The following is an 18,319-nucleotide window of genomic DNA, read 5'->3' as shown; positions in this document are numbered from 1 at the left end:
ATATCTAGTACTCACAGTCTTAAAAACCAAGAAATGCTTGTTCTATCTCTTCTTCCCCTTGTATGGTACAAATTACAATAAACATATTGACAAAACCATATATAGTTTACACAAAACACCAATTAGCCACAGAAACTTGGCAAGTCCATGATTTACGTCAAACAAACAGAAGAGTAGCGATAGTTTGAAACACTGGCATGGGCTCTGCCTTTAAAATCTGCCTCACATTTCTTTAGCAGTGTAAGCTACTCCCAACACAAACCTCCTTTACATTGATAAAGGAGTGGTAAGTGCACTCAGTATAGACCATTATGTGGTAGTGAATTTCTAAAAAGTTTTTTTCAGTGAAGGCTACCTGATCTATTAGGTATTTGAATAGCAACCTAGGCTTATAGTAACCTTAAAAATGGCTGGGAAGTGTTGCCCAGAGACTTTTCATGGAATATCACATTCCTGCAAAGAATACTGGCCTACTGATTTCTGATTTCACTCATTAAGTGTCATACTAACATGAAGAACATCAGACAAACGGTAGTCATTAGGTCCTTCAAAGAGGTTAATGTTTATTACTCCATTCTCCTAAAAGTAATAGCAGGTTGGCAACTCACGATTTTATTGAAGCCCCTGGATATATACAATGCACAGCACAACACTGGAAAGATTTGATTTACTGTCAAGATTCTGCAAGATTTGATTTGTTGCAAAGCCACCCAAGAAGACTGTTTGCCCTTGGGCTGGTTCTTTCCCTTCCTTTGGAAGGTGGGAGAAGAGGTTGGTGGTCAGACTTCCCAGGTGGTTTGCATGCAGTACTTTTTAAGGAAGTACAAAAAATGAAATGCTTTAGTTTGTTGCATGTTTTTTTCACACATCATTGTTTGACTTGGGAGTGGAAGCCCATTTTCTCATCTAAATTTCAGAACAAGATGTCTCAAGGGTTTCAGTAAACAGGAAATAAAGAAAAAAATGAGTTGAATAGCTCTTGAAAAACTGCAGTTAGTGGGCTTTAAAATGTTCCCCTAGTATTTGCATTATTCCCTAAACATGCCCTGACTAAAACACTGAGTGATAAAAACAGTTTGCATGTTAAGGTTACTAATAAGTGTTTAGCAAGACCACTGCTGTATCAGAAACTCAACAAGGATTTTATTTGTATCTGTTCAATTTTTCTTAGTGAAGACTCCCCTGTGTCACTACTGGAAACCACTGAGAAGCTCCGGAGAGAGTTAAGAGGCTGAGTCTTAAAAAAAAAAAACAACCTTCATTTTAACTTACATTGTTCTTTTTTGGAGTGAGGAAGCTGTTAAAAGAATATGGGAAATGAGGGAACTTTAACTATTTTCCTGCAGACACTCTGTTTTTTATTAACTTCCTCCTAACAAGCATATCAGAATTTCATCAGATATTTTCTTACACATAAATAGCTCTTTAAAAAAACAACAGCCAGCATCAGACATTTGCTACTTTAAAGCCCTGAACTCTTCCTACCCATAACCACACCAAAGGAAAGCAATGCCAGCCTGTGGCAGATGCTGCTGTCCCACAGGCTAATGCTCGGGCATGTGGTAGCTGTGGCGTGGTGAGGGCTGTCAAAGAGGTTCAGGTTTTGGGAAAGAGCTGCCTTGGCGTGGATTAGACATGTGAGCCTGGGGCAGGTCATTAAGACCAATGCTACCTTCTGAAGCCCTGCTGCTTGTCTCCCAGTAGCCAGAAGTAGAAGCTACAATAAAAATAACCTTTACAGGATTTCTTAATTAAAAAATAAATAAATTAAAGAATATGTGGTTAATATCTGTCCACTCTCTCCAGTACAAGGTTTCCTTTAGGAACAGAGAACATCCCTTCAAAGAGCATGGCAATTCCTTGCCATTTTCCGGATTTTTTTGGTCTAAGAAGTTGTTTCTGTTTGGAACCATAGAGAAATAAGCTAGGTCCAGGTATTCAAAATGTCTCTTGGGAAGCGTATAGAAGTTGCAATTATAAGTCTGGAACAGAGGATGACTAGCAGGGATTCCTTGCTTACCTGTGGCAAGAGAAACAGTGCAGAAAAGAAACGTGACAAACACACAGCTGAAAACTACTTTCAGAATTGTCAAGAAAGAATGAAGCTGAAATTCTCCGAGATTTTGAAAAGTTTTAAGGTCAGAAACAGTGCAAGGGTAGAGCAATACATCAATATCACGTTGGAGTTAAAAGATGCAGGAAAGAATCCCTGAAGAGTATATTTTGATTAATGTAAGGGCTTACGGTTGCATATTGAAAAAAGCAGTTAAAATATTTAAATAAAGACAAATAATGTAACGTTGCTTTCATTCTTCACTTCTAGTATCAATGCAGTAGGAAAAGCAGCTGATGCCAATCACAGTCATAACTACCTCATAATTCCCAAGTTCCCTTAAAACACAAATGTAACATTTAGATATCTGCACACATAAACACATATTTGCAAGCTTGATTATTTAAAAAAAAAAAAAAGTATTAGTTAATATTCCTCTACTATTGCTCATGTCTCTGAAGCTTTAGGCAAGGGTTGGGTGAGCAAAATTGCAGCACTCCAGCAATCCCAGACACTTGTAAAGACTTTCAACTCAAGAAAGACATTCTGAGAATCTGTGGCTGAAGAACCGAGTTTGTTACCCAGCACAAAATGCGGCAGCTCCCAAGAGGTGAGCCAGCAAATGCAATAAGTGGAGGCTACCAAGTAAGTTTTATGAAGTGCTTCAGATATGCTTTGTGCTTCATAGGTTTGCAAAAGCATTCTGTATTTCCTCATACATTTTTTAATCCTACATAAATAGCTAAATCACATTTTAATAAAGCATCTTCGAATAAATCAAATTATAAATGATATATCAATATGCTAAGCTAAGTGCTCTTAAATGACAATGACTGGCAAGCTTTCGTGAAACAGTGCAACTTTTGAGTCTTCATACAGTTTTCTAGTAGTCCTACAAAGAAAAATAGTGAATGTATTTCAAGCTACTGAACACTGAAATTAAAAATCAGAAACCAAGATTCATCCCAAATGACAGCAAAAGTAATACTTTAAGGCAGCCTAAACTTAGAAATAGTCTGTGAGAGTCACACTTTGATGTAAAAACATATGAAATTCTGGATTTTCAGTTGTCATCAGTGTGGTATCAGATACCTCCTGACACTGAGCATCTTTTGCTTCTCAAAGTGAGGTGCGATGTCCCAGTGGAGCAGAAAGAGATCCAAAGAGTAATTTTTTCTTTTGAAAAAGACAGTAAAAAACATATTACCCTATACCTTCTGTGTGATTGTTTTACATTACTAACTCCTTTTTTTCCTACCCAATTTCTTCTGCCAACTCTGAATCTCCCATAGGTTTAACAAGGATCAACCTGAATTTTAGCTTCTCCATGATAGAACAGCATACAGACTGAGCTCCAGTCAGGTAGTTACAGAATGAAACATGTCAGCACCTGCCTTAATACTATCACACATGGTGCAGAAAAAGCCCAGGCTCACACTTAAGATCTTGCTGGTAAAATTCATATCTGAAATGGCTTCTACCATCTAGCTTCTACTTTAAAGTACATTTTTAAAATGAACAACATTAATTTCAGAAATACTGGTGATATCTTATAGCAGTGACATTCAGAGTTGTTATAATCATGTTTATCATGTTTCTCCTTGTCCATGGTCTCATGGGAAGAGGTGCAAAAGCCTTCCAGCTAGGAGAAAATCAGCAACTATTCAGACTGTAAACACATGCAGATTAACACTACACTTACCACTCCAATGGGGAAAGCCAGAACAGCCATCATCCAGTCACGGAGAGAAATGAGTTTTTTCAGCTGCCTTTCTTGCTCTTGATTGTCATTTCCTTTAGTGAGAAGACTGGAAAGGTCAGTCAATACGCAGATCCCAAAGAAGACAGCCTGGATAACCTGCAAGAAAAAAATTAACCGTTCTTGAGCAGTGGAAACACCAGACTTCAGGAGAAGTGGCAGTGTAAGCGCAGGTGAGGGATATTGCCTCAGAACCAAGGTGGTGAGCAGTGATTCAGTATGAGTAGAATTTGTTCACTTAAAACATAAAACCAGCTTGAGATTCCAGACTGGAAGTTATCTGGGTAGGTCTGTATTAACTTAAGCTAGTTTTCTAACTGTTTGTCCAAAAGATTTATGTCCTGAGAGCACTGAAATAAATGCTATGAGGAGGATGACAGTGACGGGAAAACACACTAATTAGAGAGTTAGTAAGATAAAAAGAAACTTGATTTGTGGGTGTTGAGTTTCAAGTCCATTACCTCGGACAGAAGACCCTGTCATTGCTCTATGTACACCTTACTTTTCATGTGCTCCCCAGTCCAAGAAAAGGAGGGAACTACTGGAGGGAGTTCAGTAGAGGGCTACAAACATGACTAGAGGCCTGGAACATCTCTATTACGAGGAAAGGCTGAGATACCTATTCAGGGACTATTCAGCTTGTGTAAGTGAAGACAGAGGGGATCTTATTCATGCTTATAAATATCTAAAAGGCAGGTGTCAAGTGGATGGGCTCTTTTCAGTAATGCCCAATGACAGAACAAAGGGCAATGGGCACAAACTGGAACACGGGAAATTTCATCTTAACATGAGAAAAAACTTCTTTACTTTGAGGGTGACAGAGAACTGGAACAAGCTGCCCTGAGAGGCTGTGAAGTCTCCTTCTCTGCAGATATTCAAAACCTGCCTGGATGCCTTCCTGTCTAACCTGATATAATAAACTTGCTTTAGCAGGAGAGCTGGACTAAATGATCTCCAGAGGTCCCTTCCTACCCCTAGGATTCCTTGATTCTGCTTCTGGGAAAACCTGTGCAAATGGAAGGACTGTTTCAGTGGTGGCATTCCCACTTGCAGTTCAGTCATGTGCCACCTGCCAGGCGACGGAGCTACAACTACAACCCCTACATTACTCCATAAAACCAGGCCTCAAAGTCATGGTGCTCATCTCAGAGGCGGAAAATGTGAGAAGCATTCCCTGTGGAAACAAATTAAAAAAAAAAAGTGATTCTTTCTCCCACAGCAGGGCTGTATCTGGGACTTCTCCCCGTCCCAGATGGCAAAAGGCCTCCTGGAGAGACTGAGCCCCCATCACAGGCGCTGGCAAATCCACTGCTGCACTTCAGCAAACAAGTGACAGAACAAGCAAGTTGTGGGACTTACTCAAGCTCTCTTTTCATAACATTTGTATGTTCACGCATTTGTGTGCAATATTGTAAGATAGTCTGTCGTGTTACATCATTAAATTTAAGCACCTGAACTCATGAATTTGGTACAACCTTTGTTTGTCTTAGCTTGATCACTGTTTTTCTTCCCCAGTTAACTCGTAGAATGGTAATAAGTTAGCTTAGGAATGCTCCCACCTGAGGACAGACCAACTTGCTCATCTTTTTTAGTACAGTTCAGAAAAAGCGTACAAAGATTGTTTGCTCCATGAGCTTGGAGCCCAGAACACAAACCTCCATGCACTGGGCAATCTCAGGTAAAAAAAATACAAAACATGGGCTTGGATCCCAAACTGCAATGTGATTCATCAAATAACACACGCATATGCTTAAAATACATACTAGATGTTTTTCAAAACAAGCCTGGAGTACTAGTTTGAAAGTCTCATTTTAAACTCCAGCGTTCATCTAACTGGGAGCCTCATACTAAGAAGCAGGCCATCAGTAAGAAATACAAATAGCACATGTCCAGACTGTGAAAAATAGAATTTATTAAGTGCAGGTATCTGCAGAATTTGGACTACAGTAAGTACTGTAAGAAAACACCTCAGGACAGAGGACACTAATTTGGAACAGGGGAGGAAAGGAGAGAGGAAGGAAGGAAATACCAAACAGATGTTGGCTACTAGAAAGAAATCCACAGAAGTGTAATGGTTGGATGGATTAAAGTACATTCCCTTCCTCAACGATCCTCATATAACCCAAATACTTGTAAATTCTGGCTGTAAAGCTGTGAACGACAGACATTCAAATAGCCCCTAAATATCCTGTCATCAGCATAATAAAGGAGCTGCTTGTAATTCTGCTGCCATTGCCCTCCCTTCTCCCTGCTGCAGCTCCATATAATTTGCTTGATAAATAGCACAGAGCATAGACCAGCAACATTACAAAACATTCCCTGAAGCCATGAAATGTGACAGACTACTAACGTTGGACCTGAATATTCGGCTAGAAAAAGGTACTACTTCAAATGATAGTCTGAAAAAGTTACCAACTTCTACATAATTCCTGAAAAACACTTTAAATAAAAGCTCCCTGGAGCTACATAATGGCACACACCCCTTACACACTTTTTCATATTATTTACGTGAAAGAAGCACTTAGTAGAAAAAAATCTTGCCATATTCAGCCCTGTTTTCTACCAGACAGATGGCCTGTTTTGGAGAGAAGGAATAGAAGCACTGATTATGTATTTGCTTGAATAAGAGAAGAGATTATACCATCTACTATTTGCTAAAGAGCATGAAAGAAGGGAAAAGATTTGGGACAGGACTGGAAAAAAAAAATTATACCTAACAATAATGAGATCAATCTGGGTGTAAAGCAGTTTAGGCTGAGTACCAGGAAATAATTCCTAACAGGGAGTTCTACCAGACCATGAAATAGTTTCTCAGAGGAAGTGGTGGAAGCCTCATTGCTTGAGTCATTCAAACTGATATTGGACAAAACATTCAATAATGTACTGCAGGGAACAGTATTACGCTGGCTGGGCTTGGACGAGTGACTAATAGATTGTTTGCAGCTCTAACTACGATTCCCCGAAATGGTCTCTCTACAAAGTAACAGACTCAAACAGCCACACACCCACTTTCTGAGGGAATTGAAATCGTACATCCACTAATCAATCATAAACCGAACAGCTTCTCTCTCCATTATCCTGATACAAACACACTGTTTCAAGGGAAAATGTAATGATATCATGGAGAATAACTGAAAATTCCTAAAGGGAAAGACAGTACCCAAACACTTCAGAAAGTAGTTACAAAATAAACTGTTCTACAAAAAGACTACAAAAAAATCCATATAGGAAAGAGAAAATCATATATTTACTGAGAACCGTATATTCAGAGCCTGTAGCGTTCAGGGAAGAACATTTCCCATTTATTTGCACAAACTGCATATGTACAAGCACTACAACACTTTTTTCTCCCTTTCTAGAATGTACGAGAAAATTTGTCCGACAATATGAACTTTCAGGATTAGACTGAGGATGGCCAGAGCTCCATGAGTCTCAGGAGCACAAACTGAACAGCCAGATTCACTAACAATTTACATCCTTTGTGGGTCTGGCATAAGGAAAGCGTAGCATGCAGCTATTGGTGCTTTATGGTATGAAACAAATTTTTGAAGTCCACACTCCTCAGTCTGAATGCTACAAAACAGATGTGAAAAGTTCACAGCAAGGGAGAAGAAACTCTCTCCAAGCAATATTCTCCAAATTACCCTGACATTACCTCAGATTTAGGATCATATTTTCAAAACAAGGGCCTTCTTTTGAAAATCTGCAGGTGGTGAATCTATACATGGAACAGTTCCAAACGTTAAGCAAACAAGTGAGGTTTTTTTCTTGGAAATGTAAGCAATAACAGCGCTTTGGAGGAAATACATTCCAATTTTTACCTCTAACTACAGGTTGAAGGAAAACAGTCATTAGAAAATGACAAATACAGATTTGACGGGAAGCAGCCACACCTTCCTTACACCATGTAACAGTGATAGAGGCAGAAACTTGTAAACAGAGTATGGTAAAACAAGCAAATCATTGAAAAATGTATAAAATACTGACTTTCTCTCAACTCCATTTTTTCCCACTGAAGTCTGAAGGGGCAAATGCTCATATTCTTGATACTACAGTACCTTTAAGCTTTGATACACAATGGCAAGTAATGAAAATGACCATCTACTGTTATTTTAGTACAAAACCCTAAGGAGAGAAAAAAAATGCTATGATACTGCAGGAGAAAACGGCTAGGAATAGAAGATGAAACCAAGCAACCAAAAAACCTTCTCAAACAGTGAGATCTGTTCAGATCATGTATCAGGAAAGATTGATTTTATTGCACCTTATGAATGATTAGAATCAAGCAAACTAATCATACGTGTCTGTCTTCTTGAAGAAAACAAAGGTTTGCTTCAGTAGGACAGTTTTTCCACAAGATGTTCACCGAAGGATAGCAGACAACAGCCTCCCCATACTCCCCCGATTTCTTGGAGGCAGCCTCTGAGGCTCAGTGGCAGAAAACATATTTCCTCACAGACCTTTCTTCAGGCCATGCAGACTCCTTTCTCCCCACGCTGTTGAACTCCACAGCGCAGATACAATCTGCACAACCAAGGTCAATGGAGATTCTGTCACCATTCTTATCAAGGCAGAAAAACTACTATTAAATACACTGAATCTAGGATTTAATTGCTCATGGACTGAGATCCTCTTTCACACTAACTCTCGCAACCAGAATCATTCCTTAGACCTCATGGTAGGAGAACTGGAAAAGGCTGTGGAATTACAGACGATTCATAGGCATTTTTTACTCTATCTGCTTTTGACAATGAAGAATTCACTGTCCTCCAACATATCGTTTTAAAGATCATGAGAACTTACAAGATGTTTTGTGTTCCCCTCTGTGAAAAAAAGCATCCGAGTAGGCTGTGAAACAGCCAGGGCAGCCAGAATAAAGCCTGTGAGTAACACCCAAAAAAACCAGCAAAAAACAAAAAAGTGTGGGGAAAATGCCCATGCTTGTGCATGAAGTGCACTTGGGCATGTGTGTGTGCAGGCATACATTAGTACCTCTCTTACCCTGGTAAGCTTCCACTGGTAAGATAAAAATGTAATTAGGAAAGATCCCAAGAGTTTGTAGATATAACCCATTTATAGGAAAACTGACTCCCTACAGGCTGACACCTCAGGGCCAGCTGCTGTAGAGCCAACAGGGGGCAGCTCCAGCCCCAGGCATTCGGCGCCTCTCTGGAGACAGACAGGACTAGGATAGGTGGGAAGGTCAGCCCATGGTGGCATTGAACAGAGCCTGACAAGACAACCTTGAGCTCTACCCGTACCCAGAACCAAATTGCTGGATGTTATAGTTTTCTCCAATTCTGCGTATATAAAACATGGTCTAACTTCCTTTTTGAACAACATGACTATGATTTACAGCCTCAAAGCATCTCCTTGTCACCTTGTGCCTCTTTTGCTTTCCTTCCTCCAGCCTCTAGACATTATTACTTGTCTTGCAAATATATTATGATTCAGCAATCGGGATGACTCTGTTTCAAGAAGTGGAAGTAACTTAGGTCAAATTTTAACCCTATGTCCACTGTAAGCACAACTGATTGGACTCTGTTTTGAGACCATGCTTGGTTAGGATTGTAGAGTATCAGACAGCACACTAGCACACGTAGACATTCCTGCATCCTATGAAAGCAGCTCAATGATCTGAAGTTGTGATACACTGAGCAAGTCCAGGTAAATTGATAGCAATAGGGTACCTTTGATAGAAAACACATTGTTTGTGGGACAAAGCCACAGGCTGCAGCTATTTGTTACATCTGTTACTACTGTTGACTGAATGAAGCTACAGATACTTGTCTGCTGCCAACCCACTGCTGCACAAAGTCCTGCTGCTTTTAGCCTTGGCAGTTCTCTTCCCCTCTCTATACCTTTGTTAGTATTGATAGCAAGCAGGTGATGGACATTACGCAGTCAAGTGCTAAAACTTCACGTAGGAGAAGCTGACTTTAGATCAGTAGAAGAAAATCACTGTTTGCAAACAGTTGAAAGAAATGAATGAAGTGAAATATAGACGTAAAAGTAAGAAGCAACAGAATTTGAATTATTAAAATACAGGTCAGTGGAAGATGTCTAATTAGTAAATTTACAGCTAGTTAAATTCATGTGCAAACACCTTGGAAAACCATTAGGTGTGTATGCAGAATCATTATTTCTTTGCAAGGAATGGGGAAAAAGACTTGTATTTTAGAGGCCAGAGACAGAACAGCATTACTCTCCAAGTTCATTGACTGATGAAGGCTGGGGAAGACAGTCAGTCCTCCTATCATTTGGGGAGCAACCTTCTACACTGATGCCAGTACCACGGCTGTGTTGGTTTTGTCTGTCACAGCAAATTTCAACAGTGTCAAGGCTCATAGACAGGGAATGTAGCCTCTGCCCGTCAAAAGCCAGCCTGAGAAACCAAATGCACAGCACACAGACAAAAAGGAATGGACAAGGGAAGAAAAACAGAGTCAGTCAATGGAATACTAAATGCAAATGCTATTTACTTTATTCTGAGTTGCTTCATGGTTAGGAATCTGAAAATACGCTTTTCTCCTTTCTCTTTTATTTACATAAATTAGAACTTTAACTCAACCAGTAAAACACTGTACTTACTCCTACAGGAAGAGCCATTAGAAATTTGCTAAGTGCACATATTTTACACTGATGGACAACGTTATAAATATCTAGCATTGCCCTCATCCAAAACAATGACTCATGTCTCCCTTTACAGCCTTCAGTTGGGGGTGGGCTCCTGTCACCAGGATGTCACATAAGAAGTCTAGTCCTTACTCGGAAATGTAACTTAATTTTCATGATTTAATCATATGGTGTGAACCAGAGCTTATAAAACATGCCCAATCCCTTACCATATGATATATGCTCAGAGACTGTTTTAAATATCCTTTACTTTCCACATAACCCCTGTAGTGTTTTCCTCTGAAGCCCACCAGGATTGCTCAAGGACAGGGTTTTAAGCCAATGAGATTTTATAGGTACACAAAAGAAATGCAATCATTATGCATGGAAAATAAACCTGTTTCACTCTTGGGTCCAGTTTTTAAAGGTACTACATCATTTAAGCCCAAGTACTTAAATAACTACTGTGGAATAGGGGACACAGCTAAGTTGAAGAGACCTCGTGTTTCTAACAAGAAAGACACACTGTAGAATTCTACCTCTTGGAACATGTGATGTGTGTTTTTATCTGCACAGACAGAAAACCAACTTTTTCTGTAAACTAGAGCAACTTAAATAAGAAATTAGAAAGCCAAAACAGATGTGGGCCCCTAAAATGTAATTTTTATAGCACTGCCTTTCAGCCTCTATTAGAACTCACAACTGCCAATAATGAAATAAAAACAAAATTGAAATATAATGCAGTTACACTGGATGCACCACTTCTTTTCTCTCTCTACCTACCCAGAGAAAAAACCCTTACAACACTTTGGAGGGGATATATCTCAGATCATTCTGTCTTAATATGATTCTTGATTTCCTTGCAATATTACAAGTAGTCTCCTTAATACCGTTCCTATTTCTATAATTACATTTATAATTCCTTACCACAACAGATCAAGCTGGAATATGGTATCAGAACTGTTTGGTAAGGTTTTAATTTTTAGAGGCAAATATATATACATATATTACATATATATAAACATATATATATATATACTTTTTACAGTGCTCCCAACAACAACAAAAGCTGCTCAAGAGGACAACAATTCAGACAACCATGTTAAGGTACTACTATAGCTCAGTTATGCTGCATAGATGACATTTCCACCATGATCTCAGCATGAGAGGCCATATGCCATCTGCTCAGAAGTGCTAACAGCGTGGCATCCACTACGACTATCAGGTGAAGAGATGAAATGGACAAACATGTAAAGTAGTGATGACAAAAATCTGACTAAATGCTCAGAGCGAGTTACATTTTCTCAAATCTTCTGCATTACTTTTAGCTGTGTCATTCCTCTCTATATTCATGTCTTCCTTCTTCCTCTAAAAACCATAGGCATTTTTCTGGATGCTTTTGAGTTACAGATGCTTGGATATCTTATTATGATTTTAACTAATACACTCAAAGAAGCAAGTTCATTGAAGCAGCACTGAAGAAATTATTATTCTATTTTTATCCTTTTGACTTTAAATTGTTTTGACTAAACTCATTTTCTAATAATCCCCATTTTGTTCCTTACTCTTCTGCATTGTGTATAGAAAAGCTGCCATTACTACTTATTGTATCCTGCTTATAAGACAGTATAATTTTATTAAACTTATGTAATCAATTCAGCAAACATGTCTAATACAGTTTATTCAGAATAGATTATGATTCTATTAGGTTATATCTTTTATGTTTCTCTTTGCTAAAGCCTAATCTTATTAGGATTATACTGCTCAGAAGTCTATGTCATTATTTTGGCTTAAATGCTGGTTTTACACATTTCAACATGATGGGTACAGTCTCTGCAGAGTGGCCTTGCATTCAACCAGCAGGAATGGCAGCTCTCTAGACAATGCTTGGGATAGCTAGCTGAGACGCTAAGACTTGTTCTGCAGCTGTCTGTGCTAAACTGAGCTTTAGGATAAGGTTTCTGATGGCTGGAAAGTCCCTAGAACATTATGGGTTAGCTAATCCCAAAAGAAATTAAATTTTATTAAGTACAGAAGTTTCCCAAGGAAATGTCTTGCTTAAAGTTCATAAACTTCAGCACTGCAACAACTTTTTCATGTTCAGAAATACTGTTTGAAAGCCACTAGAGGGAAGCAAATTTGACAGACTAAAATTTAAAAAAAATATATAGAATCCTTAAAGCATGACAGTGGCTGCTTTTTATACTTTTTCTTTTTTAATGAGTAAGGTAATTGCTGAACCTAGAAAAGGCAATAACTGATATATCTCAGCAACATGGTTTCAGAGTTGGGAATGTACATGGAAAAGGCATTACAGTCTTCTGAGACAGCAGCCTCAGCTCTCTCCTAGCATGTCTGCAGGAAATAAAAGATTTTAATCCCTCTGCCTTCTGAGCACTGCAAAAGCAATAACGAATGACTCCACATGCCAGTCCAGCAAGGTGGGCTATTAAGTCATACCGTCTCAGTCAGACCATTCTCCCTTTCCTTAGGGAAGACATGGGAAGGAAACATTATGCCACCTCTTCATATATCCAAACTATCAGCAGCACACAAACTAAGTCAGTCATCGTGAAAAACAACTTAGACTGCAGCAAAGGGTGCTGTTATTTAAGTTCCACTTAGGGGAAAAAAAAAAAAAAAAAGAGAGGCCATAATCCTGTACAGTAATTACGAAGCACATGGTTAAATGAAAGGCTATCTAAGGTGCTATATTGTCCTCATAAGTGAGACTATTCTTTACAAAACATTTCAAGCAAGGCAATGTATGTTACAAAGAGCTGCAGTTCATGGGAAAAAAAAGGCAGTGTTCATTATCTTACATCTCTAATGAAAACATGGGAAAACCCTGACATAAACTGCATTTAAATTAAGTATTAGAGAGAGGTTGAGTGTTCACTAGGTGTGTGGCATTTCAACTCTGAATAATGGTACTTCCCCACTCACATTGTCTATCACAAGAATAAATCTCAAGGAAAATCAAGGATTTGCTTCCCTACGGCCCATTGGTGAAAGTGGGGCACAGAGCTGCTCAGGGTCATGCAACAAGCCAGCAGGGAGCAGGAAGTGAACTTGGAGCCCTGATCTCCAGGCAGCTCTCTGACAATGGATCACACTGTTTTCTGTGCGCCTGCACTCCCACTTATATTACAGAGTTATTTCACTGCATATGAGGAAAGCACTCCTGGCTTGCTTAGGGAAGTAGCAAGGTCAATTTCTATCCCTCCAAACAAAGCCATACGATTGCTGTATAAATTCACTTTTCCCCTCACACAGATCATGTTAATCACAACTAAGACCTTTTTTTGCCTAGCTGTATCTTTCAAAGCTTCCGAATGGATAAATAATCTAATCCTTGTGCCAACTAGCAAGAGTCACCAAGTTCAGAAATAAAACACTTTTGAAGAGCTTGCACAGTGATTTTGAGCAACATTAGACTGAAGAAACCTTTTGTATTTTTTCTTTCACTTGTTCTACTCCACATGAGTTTGTGTGGCTGCAAACTGAGCATAGCATACAGTATCCCTGCAGGACAGAGCACTGGACAGAAGAAGCACAGTCGTCCCATCCAGAGCCACCTCATCTGCTTCCTTCAGACTGTCCTTGGAGGAAGATCCTGAAGAGCAGATGGCATGGAGCCCTATCTTGCCTTATATACTGGTGAAGGCAAACACCCCCCTTCCCCTTTCTAACTCTAATCAACATTTGACAGTTTCCAAACTATTCTTTTGGACATCACTGTTTACTGTTTTTATTTGCTCGTTACTTTTTATTTCACTTTCAGAAGGAAAATAAGGGATTAACTGGAGAAAAGTCTAAAAGTACACCTCCCTGCAAATGTTAGTTAGCTGTTTTATACCAACTACTTGACATCACACTAGGTTCCAAATTTATCCAGTTTAGATTCTGTCTGCTCTGTCATTGTACACATACTGATAATCAGAAGATAAACTTTTCTTTCTCAGTAAATGCCATAATTTCAACAATAAGCTGTCCCTTATCCTTCTCTGGGAAACAAGAGGCTCAAATGACATCTCGTGGTAGTAGAGAAAGCAGTGGATTACTACAGAAAAGAAACCCGTGCTTGTACAGTGACTGCATTTTGCATTCCTTGTGGCAGAAGAGGCACAAAGCAGTACGTTGTAAAGCGCCAGCCTACACATATGGGAGCCCAGCACAGAAAGAAAGGCAACTATCTGTGCCTGTAGAGGGACACAGACAACTGGTCAGCTGGGCAGATCCTATCAGGAAATGCACACGTGTCACGTATCTTCCACTAACACTCTCAGCACTCTATGACCGATGACTCCACGGAGCAGATAGGTGCGGTGCCCTCCGCGGCTGCAATCGCAGTGCAGCTGGGGATTAGGGCTGTGCTGTACACACTCTATGCCGAGTCACCCAAAGAACTCCCTGGGCAGTCCCGGGAACTCCCCAGACAAATTGTGCAAGAGGAAATAATGAGCAGAGCCCACAGTGGCCCCACCAGAGGTCAGGGGATCGATGGAGCCCCAGTCTAACGTGTCTGACAGATGAGGGATGATGTGACAGGGCTGGGGAGCCAGGGAGTTGCAGCAGCACTGGAACAGCCCAGGCGGCCCCAGCTCTGTGCTCATGCAGGAACTGATGGGCTTGTGTGTTTGTACAAGTTCTACACTGGATGGGGCAATTCCTGCACGCAGCAGAGATGATTTTAACTAGTCAATAGAAATTCATCATGCATGCACTGGAGTGGTGACGTGGGAGCACAGCCAGCTGGGTAATAAGCATTCACCAAACCCAATGAAAAAGCTGTTGCAGGGACACATGCAGTGGAGTGTCCTGTCACCAGTGACAACAACTGGCCACACTGTCCCAGCAGTGACGGCATTTGCACGGGAGTGTTATCTCATACAAAATATCCACTTAAATCAGTTCCTTTACACATGCACCATTGTTAGCATAGCTTGGACTAGAAGAACCTCTGAAAATGAGAGCCCACCACCACACAAGCTGTCAGAAATTAAGTCGCAATCAGATTTAAAGCATTACCCCAAAGTGTAAGGACATTTGTTCAAGTAAATACATCTGGCATCACCATCAGACTTTATGTAAGGTACCCATAATTTTGACTTACAGAATACAAGCTACTTTCCCAAAATATCCACTAAATAAACACATTCCAAGATCCTGCTCCCTCCTCACAACACAGAATTGCTGGTTACACAGATAACATTCATATGTATTGGGTGGTTTCGGGCAATGTCCATTTATTTATAATACAGCCACTATCCATTACAGCATCACACACAGACACCAATGGCATCTTCTAAGCATCACTTTCCATGTTCAGATCACCAGTAAACATGCAGACACAAAACTTGCACACAAGAGTCCCTAATCAAAGCAACTGACCTGAGATGTTCATATCTGACTAAGAGCAAGACTGGGTTACGTTCATCCTCTAGCTGTTGATCAGCTGATCAGCCTGGAATCCTGGCTCTGAAACAGATTACAAACTTGACATGATATGGTATGAGCATGGATCCCAACCCCTAAGTTCTCCTGCCATGAAAGCAGGGCCAAGTGCTATACACTCAGCCAAGATGAGTCCCCCCTGAATACTACCTAAGAACTACTCTGTGGACCTCCTTTTCCTGTGTTTAGGAAGACTTAGAGTGAACTAGGCCTGTATCCAAAAGATGTGATGCTGCACAGTGTATTCTGACACCTGGATCCTGATTGTGGAACTTAGAAGGCAGGTGCACAAAATTCAGTTTTCAAAAACCAGATCTGCAACAGTGGATGGAAAAGACAAATCACAGAATCACAGAATATCTTGAGTTGGCAAAGACGCACAAGGATCATCACATCCAACCCTCACCTCCACACAAGACCACCCAAAATACAAACCCTATGTCTGAGAGCATTGCCTAAATACTCCTTGAAGTCCATCAGCTCTGGTCTGTGCCCACTGCCCTGAGCAGCCTGTTCCATGCCCATCACCCTCTGGTGAAGAACTTTTTCCTAACACCCAACCAGACCCTCTCCTGATACAGCTCCACACAGCTCTGTCACCAGACAGCACAGCTCAGTGCTGCCAGTCCAGTCCTCCCACAAAGCGCTCCAGGCCACCATGAGGCTTCCTCTCAGCCTCCTCTGTTCTGTGCTGAATAAACTGAGGGACCTCAGCTGCTCCTCGTACACCTTGCACTCCAGACCCCTTACTGTCTTCATATCTCTCTTTTACATTTTCTGATGGTTCTATTCCTTCATATATTGTGCCTCAAACCTGCACTCAGTGCTAAAGGTGAGGCTGAACAGTACAGAGCAGAGTGGGACTATTCCTTCCCTCAACTGCATGGCAATGCTAGCTTCCAGGCAGATTCCAGGGCTGTTGATACCAACTTTCATGCAACTCTAAAAGAAGATTATGTACTAAGAGATGCCTCTTCTACACCCATTTCAACCCAAAATGAACTTAAATTATAATTCCTGTTTCAAAAAGACATACATTACTGACCATGCCAGAGTCTAGAAAGTCCATCCTTTCTGCTAAAGTGTGCCAATGTAAGAGTCCACAGATGTCTTTGTGGCTTATGCTGGGGTCCCAGTCCTTAGTTCACATTCCACATGGGAAATATAATTGCTAAAAAGCTTGAACTTCGGCTGAAGCAAGAAATAGAAACCAGAAATCAGGACTGCTTCCTTCTGTCTCATCTTCCTTCTCCACAGAATATGCAAATGGGACAGAGACACTCTTCAAGTGTAGCTCTCTGAGAATGTTCAATCATTCTGCTTTTAAAATACTCTGCCTAGCGGAAAACCTCTTGGTCTCACTGCAGAATTCGTATACAATATTTCTTAAGATATTCCTGAAACCGTAAGCAACACACATACCTGACAAGTCTTCAACTTCAAGACTCAATAAACTTACCTTGTTCCCCGTAAGGGTGGAGGCATGGTGAGCTCTGGCCGTGTCCAAAACTGTATTATTCTGCTGTCAAGACCAGACTCTTTGACTTCTCCATTTCTAATTATTAACAGTTAGGTACTGCAAGAGTCAGCCTACTTAACCACGAAGACTGTCCAAACAGATAATGCCTCAGTGCATTACAAACTGGCTGGGTGCTTAGCCTTTTGACTTCAAAGGTCCTCTCTCAAAGCTCAAGCAGTGTCTTCTATCTACTTCACAAAAGTTTTGACAACAGATAAAATTGTAATATGACTATATGGATTATATAAATCAGATTTGTTAATTGTTCTGTTTGGTAACCACACTTAGGTTACTAGATACGATGCCAACTTTGCAAAAGCAATACTTTACCAGATGTACAGGGAAGAGTTGCAAGAGAAATTGCTTTCTTCGTGTACATAGGGAGCATGTGCATTCACAGGGGGATCAAAATTAGTATTACATTTCAAGGAGCAAAGTAGTAAGTACAGTAATAGTTACAGCACTGTAACTGTTTTTATGAGGCCCATGAAATTTTATTTACCTCAGTGAAGGTATTGCTTATATCTGCTTCCAAAACATCCAAGTTAGAAAACCGACGGTGTTTAAGAGGTTTAATTTGAGTTAATAAGCCCATTAAAAAAACTGCAATAAAATCTACAACAAATATAGCAAATCTAATGAAGGTTGGAAAGCATTGCCTTTTGGTAGCAGAACACTGAAACAAAACAATAACCCAGAAAATATACATTGGCTTCACATTAAAATACCACAGTTTGTTTTCATATAAAATTATATTAGTTAATCTTTTGGAGGGAAATATAAATTAAATACTGCTTTGATTTATAAAAGGCTTGACATCCACCTGTTAACCTGCACACATACACGCATAAAATGAAAGCTCATTCTGTTGCTGTAGGAAAGAATTTATTCTACCCTGGCAGCTTTGATCCAGATA

The 18,319-nt window shown here is 40.0% G+C and overlaps 1 protein-coding gene across 1 annotated transcript in view; it reads right to left on the bottom strand.

Annotated features, from left to right (window-relative positions):
• AIG1 (androgen induced 1) overlaps window positions 1–18,319 on the bottom strand; it is a 118,930-nt gene that overhangs the window by 77,547 nt on the left and 23,064 nt on the right. The window contains exon 2 of the mRNA XM_042818228.1: window positions 3,756–3,911. Coding sequence (XP_042674162.1) covers window positions 3,756–3,911 — 156 coding nt within the window. The remainder of the gene's footprint in view (window positions 1–3,755; window positions 3,912–18,319) is intronic.

This window comes from Centrocercus urophasianus, unplaced genomic scaffold (assembly GCF_019232065.1).
Source record: "Centrocercus urophasianus isolate 14NV4802_14NV808 unplaced genomic scaffold, USGS_Curo_1.0 seq_10, whole genome shotgun sequence".
NCBI classification, from domain to species: Eukaryota; Metazoa; Chordata; class Aves; order Galliformes; family Phasianidae; genus Centrocercus; species Centrocercus urophasianus.
This window is presented reverse-complemented; position numbering and strand designations above follow the sequence as displayed.